The sequence below is a fragment of the Aplysia californica genome, unplaced genomic scaffold (assembly GCF_000002075.1).
Source record: "Aplysia californica isolate F4 #8 unplaced genomic scaffold, AplCal3.0 scaffold00098, whole genome shotgun sequence".
Lineage (NCBI taxonomy): Eukaryota > Metazoa > Mollusca > Gastropoda > Aplysiida > Aplysiidae > Aplysia > Aplysia californica.
The window spans coordinates 964,614-971,701 of NW_004797368.1; the positions used below are offsets into that span (position 1 = coordinate 964,614).

Genomic DNA, 7,088 nt, shown 5'->3' on the forward strand with positions numbered 1-7,088 from the left:
AAGAGAGAGAGAGAGAGAGAGAGAGAGAGAGAGAGAGAGAGAGAGAAAGAGAGAGAGAATGTTGGCAGTCCGTCAGTAAGTGCTGAGGTTGTCGGCCGATAATGAAACCCGTGCTCCGGTTCCTGGGATCAGAGGGCAACTTGCCGCAAACATTGCACGGGGAAAGGCATGGGCCACTTAGCCGCCAATAAATCAAAAGTGTCGATTCTAGGTCTAGAAATGTGGCAAGCCCGCGCTGAGAGTACGCACCCCCTTGCATTACGAGCGGACACGTTGAAAGGCCTGCGAAGGCCAACATGCCAGCCTTCTCCAAACTTTCACCTGACAGGAACTCTTTATGTGCTAAAAGTTTGGCCCGCGACTCGCCCAACTCACAACGCTGATAGCTTCAACAGTGACAGCACGGACAGCAGCAGAGAGGACGGGGACAACATAGAAAACGTGATACTATAGACAGAACAAGGGAAACAAAGAGAACGTGAGACTATAGACAGAACATGAGCAACACAGAGAATGGGAGACTATAGACAGAACATGGGCAACACAGAGAATGAGAGACTATAGACAGAACATGGACAACATAGAGAATATCAGACTATAGACAGAACATGGGCAACATAGAGAATACCAGACTATAGACAGACCACGGACACCACAGACGACAGAGACAAATAGAGAACGTGAGACTAAACTCCAAACAGAACAAGGAAAACAGAGAAACCGTGACACTATATACAGAACATGGGCAACATAGAGAATGTCAGACTATAGACGGATCATGGACAACACATAAAACATGAGACTATAGACAGAACATGGGCAACGTTGAGTACGAAAGACTATAGACAGAACAAAGACAGCACAGACGATTGGAACAAATAGAAAACGTGAGACTATACTCCAAACAGAACATGGACAACATAGAGAATGAAAGACTATAGATTGATCGGTTAGTTAGTTTAGTTTTAGTAGAGGTTTTACGGCGCTCGCAACTGCATGAGGTCATATGAGCGCCAGCAGATTAGAGTTGTTACAAGAGAGTAACAAACAATAAAAAGAAGGAGGAAAGATCAGGACGATAGATATTTGATAGGAAAGAAGGAGCAAACCACCCACTGCAGATCATGGACAACAAATAAAACATGAGACTATAGACTGAACACAGGCAATATCGAGAACGGGAGACTATAGACAGAACACTGACAACAAAGAGGACGAGAACAAAATGGAGGACGTCAGACAAAGACAGAACATGGACAACAAAGAATAAAAGGTGAGGGAAAACAGTCAGCGATAAAAAGAAGGGAACAAAACAGAGAAAAATACGTGACAAGAGTGAAGAATACCCAAAACAAAACAAACAAAAAACGCGTACAATGCAGAGTAGTAGACACAAGAAAGAAAACATAGAAGAAAAAAAAATAAACAGGACAACAGACATAATATAAGGGAAAAAACAAAGTAATGCGAAAACAAGGAGAACAGAAAGAAAGCGTAAAACAATGGAATAGAAATAGAGAGTAAAAACACAGCAAAGGGACCCCAGGCGGTAAGGTAAACAAGGACAACCAAGAGAAAAGTTCTGTTCAGAGATCATGAACGATTAAGGAAGCACTGGTGGTAACAAAGACAGCACGGAAAATAAGATGGATATGATAGAGCTTTTCTTTTTTTGAGTAAAGAGAATGACTCTGATAACACCTCAAATCTTCGGCACTTATATGACCTTCATTGTGCTGCAAGTGCCCGAAAAAGTCCAAAAACCAAAGAAGCACTGACCTGTCCGCTCTTGTCACTGACGGAAGACACGCCCGGCATGACGCCCAGGCCACGGGACGGAGAAGACGACGCCGGGAAACGGTGGGGATGTTGCTGATGTTGTTGCTGCTGCTGATGATGATGGTGATGGTGATGGTGATGGTGATGATACTGGTGTTGCTGGTGTTGATAGTGAGCAGGAAGGGTCAGACCGTCCTCACCGGCGTCGTCCAGTCGATGGCCAATTGTCCGGAGCTGAACGAAAGAAAGAACAACGGTGGGATTGTTTAAACAGGGCGGCTGGTGAGTAGATGGGTGAAAGAGTGGGGGGTTTTTGTATTAGCTCTTTATGTTCGCCCCGTGTGTGAAGCAGGGAAGAGTTCTCAAGTGTCCCATTATGGGCATGGGATGAAGAGATACAGGCTGCACATACCAGGAGTCAGCGAAACCCACTGGATACAGTCTGGACATAAACGGCTCAGCTCGGGGGAACAAACATGTACAGAAGACTAGGGAGACATGGAATAACACCAAGAGGCTAGACCAGGATAGCGAAAGATGGAAAGCCAGGGTGAGAGAGGCAATGATAATATGATGAGGTGTTTTATGGACTCATCGACATAATTTAGATCATTCAGGAGGCCAACTTCCGAACCTGCCTGTCAGGGCCAATCCGGGCTGAGAGAGGTACAACAACATGTCAGCAGCAAGACCGAGATACTCGATAACAATTTTAACAATTTTCTCTCCACTCGGCAATCGAACTCGGGTCTTGAGCGCAAAAAAGAAAAATGGGTAAATAAGTGTGCCTATTGAAGGATGAATGGGTGTGAAAGTGAAAAAATAAGTTTTTAGAGGATGGAGGGACGAATGGGCGGGAGGGCGGGTGAACGGGAAAACGGATGGAAGGAAGGAACGATGGATAGGAAAGTGGGTTAAAGAATGAAACAGACATCAGGTGGAAGGAGAGGAACCAACCGATGGAAAAGCCAACGCGTAAGTGGTAGATTGGGTGGACTTGTGGGAGGATTGTAGTGTGAATGAAGAAAAGAACGGACAAATTAACGCTTCAGCGGACGGCATTGTGGGTAAATTGAGGGAAAGACAGGCGATGAACAAGTTTGAGAAAGACGTGATGTGCATCCGCTCGTGAACTTACACAAGCATGGAATCGAGCAAACAAATATATAAAAAAAAGAAAAACAGCAGAAATATTATCTTTTTTAATAGTAGAGGGTTTTACGGTGCTCGCAACTGCATAAGGTCATATGAGCGCCAAGGGGTGCGTGTCAACAGAGAAGTCTTTACAGGGAATCAGACTAAGGCTAGGGAAACTGTGACACGAACAGGGACAGTCAGTTGCTGTCACAGCAACACATCAAAAAGCGTACACGCCAAAACTGCTCATGATTACTTTTAAAACCACCAACCCTGCTATGTTGAACACGGACAGGCACAGACAGCAACAGCCAGCGACAGTCAGGAAAATCCGAAAAGTGCGTGCACTACTTCTCCTGTCTGTCTGTTTCAAGGGAGTTAAATAAAGATACGATCACAGTGATTGTTCTTGTCAAGATGGAGGATTTTGAAAAGAAACTGATCATTGCGGTGCAAGAAAGGTCAGCAATTTATGACAAGAGCGAAAAACGTCACGCTAATCGTGTTTATATATTGAAGCAGTGGGAGACCATTGGTTGCCATCTTTGTCAAATCTTCCTCACACAGATCTAGAAGATTTCTGAATGTTGAAGGCTGCATTCGAAAATATTCAACGAATTTTTCCTCATCATTCACAAGCTGTGGGAGGAAATGGTGATATTCTCTTTACTAAACGCGTTTTGTTAATAGGATGAACCGCATATCTTCGGTGAGAAATTCGTGAACGTCTTAATTTCCTTCGTAACCACAATAATAATAAAAGTTTCTTCTTTGTCAGCGCCATGATGGACAATGTTGCTGTCTCTTGCTGCCTGTTTGAATGTGACCACCTTCAAACAGGCAGCAAGAGACTTTACAAGTAGTATTTTTGGTAAAAGTGCATTTTAGGTGCGTAAATTATTATACCAAATGTTCAACAATACCACGCTATTACAGTACTTTTGCTTTTGGATTTGCCTCTAGGGTAATTTTAGAGGGCCCTCTGTCAGTAAGTTATTTTGCAGACATGTTTGCTGTTGTAAGTAGCGAATTTGGAACTTGATTTGCCTATGGTTTTCAAAATCTTTTCTTACACGAAAAGCAGGTCCTGTACTTGTTTTCTTGCTGCTGAAGTGTATTTTTTGCGACACGACTACATCATCATCATCAATGCCTTTCACCCCTGGCATGGTATAGGCCACATATAGGCTCCTTCCATTTATCTCTGTCCTGGGCCATCCTTTCTAGCTCATGCCAAGTGAGCTTCATCTCTCTCATGTCCCTTTCCACACATCTCCTCCATGTTTCCCGTGGCCTACCCCTGCCTCGTGCTCCCTGTGGGTTCCACTGCAGCAACTGCCTTGTGATGTTTCCGCATCGCCACTTTTTTTAGTCCTATTTCTACTTCTATATTCTTTTGTCCTGTCATTTCCCACAGCTCTTAATTGTTTATTCTACACTGCCACTTAAATACTAGGATACTCGCAACACGATTAAGGCTCTCCTTTTGCCACAATATATAATCACGATTAGCGTGATGTTTTTCGCTCTTGTCATAAATTGCTGGCCTTTCTTGCACCGCAATGATCAGTTTCTCTTCAAAATCCTCCATCTTGACAAGAACAATCACTGTGATCGTATCTTTATTTAACTCCCTTGAAACAGACAGACAGGAGAAGTAGTGCACGCACTTTTCGAATATTCCTGACTGTCGCTGGCTGTTGCTGTCTGTGCCTATCCGTGTTCAACATAGCCGGGTTGGTGGTTTTAAAAGAAATCATGAGCGGTTTTGGCGTGTACGCTTTTTGATGTGTTGCTGTGACAGCAACTGACTGTCCCTGTCCGTGTCACCGTGTCCCTAGCCTTAGACTGCTCACCTCTCTAGCTTCAACAGCACAAGGTCTGCTTCGACTATCAAGGCACCCCAAAATAGCAGGTCACAAGAGAGTGGCAAACATACAAAAAAGTAGAGGAAAATGACAATAGTAAGGATCAGGGGGGAAAAAGCAGCAGTTCCCTGTTGTAGATCAGGCACAGTTATGAGCCTGACATGAATCAGCCCATTTACAATTCTACTGTGCTTGAACGAGAAATGTCCCCCCTTTGGGAATGGCCTAAAGACACTTCAGTCAGTGGCACTGCCCCGAGGGGTACAGCAGATTTTTTTATTTTTTTTAAACAGAAAGGACAAAAAAGTACACGTGAACCTGGCACATAGGAACAAAAGACAGGAAATAAAATTTTAAAAAGAAATAAATGCATAGCAACGTATCTTAAAGAAAACAATAGAGAGGGATATAAAGAAAGCATATCCCTTTCTCTGATTGAGTAAAGGGAAGCACATCGACATTACAGTGGTCTTTCAGTGCTGGGGGGGGGGGAGTAAGACTGACACACAGAAACAACAGAGGGAAAGTAAAGAAGTAGAAGCCACCAGTGGTGCCCTCCAACCACCCGCTTCCCGCTGTTTAATCTCATACAAAGACACTCGGGGCTCAGACCAGGACATAATATTGCTATTTATAGAAGAGTCCTACTAGCCACTCCAGACGTTTGCATACCGAGGTACAGCCACACGTAAGTTCAATACGCCCTATAACGAGCTCATTTCACCCGCCACATAGAAGCTTTTGGACTAGCCTGTATCACACTAAATACGCAGGCCGCGTAATTAAATACAGATAGGCATTGTGCGCGCCAACGACAGTCCAAACAATTTACAAGGGACATAAATCGCTCCCACAAAACAGGGACGAGAAAACGAGTGCTTTCATACAACCATTTTACGACTCCCCCTGACCTAACTGTCGTGTAGCCCTCCATTCACAGCACCTCGCCAGCAGCTCTTCGCGACACAGGTCTTCATGTCTGTCCCCTCTGGTCGCCCAACAACGGACATTTCTACATACAACACGGCCGTTTGTGAAGCCCTTCAAAACAACTCTTTTGAGCGCCTGTTTTCTCGTCCCCTCAACATGATATTATCAGTTTACAATTACCGTTTTATCTGGAGCTATTCAAGATACCACTGTGATTTACATAATTGTTTTCTTGGTAGCTTCACATGACATTCAAGTTCATGACTCCTTTTTTAATGTGTTTGTTTGTTTGTTTGTTTTTGTTTGTCTTGTTTTTACGAGACACTCATGTACGTGTTTTTTTTCGGCAGCTGTGAAAGACACTGATTTATTTATTATCTAGACCTACTCGGCTGTCTTCAGCACGTAAGACAAGGAGACGGACAGGGAAAACAAGACACTACTCACCTCTGCCTTTAGCCGACCCAGGTTGTTCCATATTAAAGACAGATCTGAAACGACAGAGAAAAAAACCGTAAGTTGTAAAACCAGACGAAAGAATTTCCATATTCTGTGTCATACAAGCACGGCAACAGCCACAGCAACAGTAAACATACACGAAGCAACAACCGAAAAAACCGCAACAACAACAACATTGTGAAAAAGAATAAATTTGAGGAGAGCATGTCAACCTGAAGGAAGGGAAATAGCAAAGTTGTATGTGGGGCCAGAGAAGGAAATGGGCCACATGGAAAGGAACAATGTTGTTTTTAAACGTAGGTGTTTTATTATGCCCTCTTCGATAGAATTTACATCACTTGGGAGCGCGCTTCGACCCTACCTGTCAGGGCCAACTTAAACAAAACTCGATAAAAATGATCACCACACGGGAATCGAACTCGGTTCTTTTGCGAGCGACGAAAAAGCGCAAAACTTCTACATCAACATTCAAGAAGCGAGACTTTCGAATTTAACTTCCATCTCCGAGAGGACCGAACCAAGTGGGACATAGAACCTTGAAAAAAACCCCTAAACAAACCATGCTAAAGAACACCCCCATTGGCCATTTGAACCACGACCATCAGCACAATAGAACGGCATGAAACCAACAGAGCTGATGGTGCGACCCGTAGTGAAGGCGAGCTTCTTCCGTAACTGAAGGGATCCAACCGTCCGCCCACTTAAAGAACGCCAAGTGTTTTGTTTTACTTTTAGTAAGTTTTACGGCACTCGCAACGCAATAAGGTCACATCAATGCCGAAGATTAGAAGCGTTACAGGGAGAGTAACAAACACAAAAAAGAAGGAGAGATAAGGACGAAAGATGTTTGATAGGAAAGAAGGGGCAAACCATACGAGAGTACCCGCCAACCGCCCGCGTGTATAGTTTGTTTGT

General features: G+C 43.9%; 1 protein-coding gene across 1 annotated transcript in view; it reads right to left on the reverse strand.

The window, feature by feature from the left end:
* The window catches only part of LOC101850406 (protein naked cuticle), a gene marked incomplete at its 3' end in the record, with an annotated part of 74,226 nt that overhangs the window by 17,239 nt on the left and 49,899 nt on the right, over nt 1-7,088 (reverse strand). Inside the window, 2 exon segments of the mRNA XM_013080762.2 lie at nt 1,780-2,013; nt 6,162-6,205. Of these exon segments, the coding sequence (XP_012936216.1) occupies nt 1,780-2,013; nt 6,162-6,205 (278 nt within the window).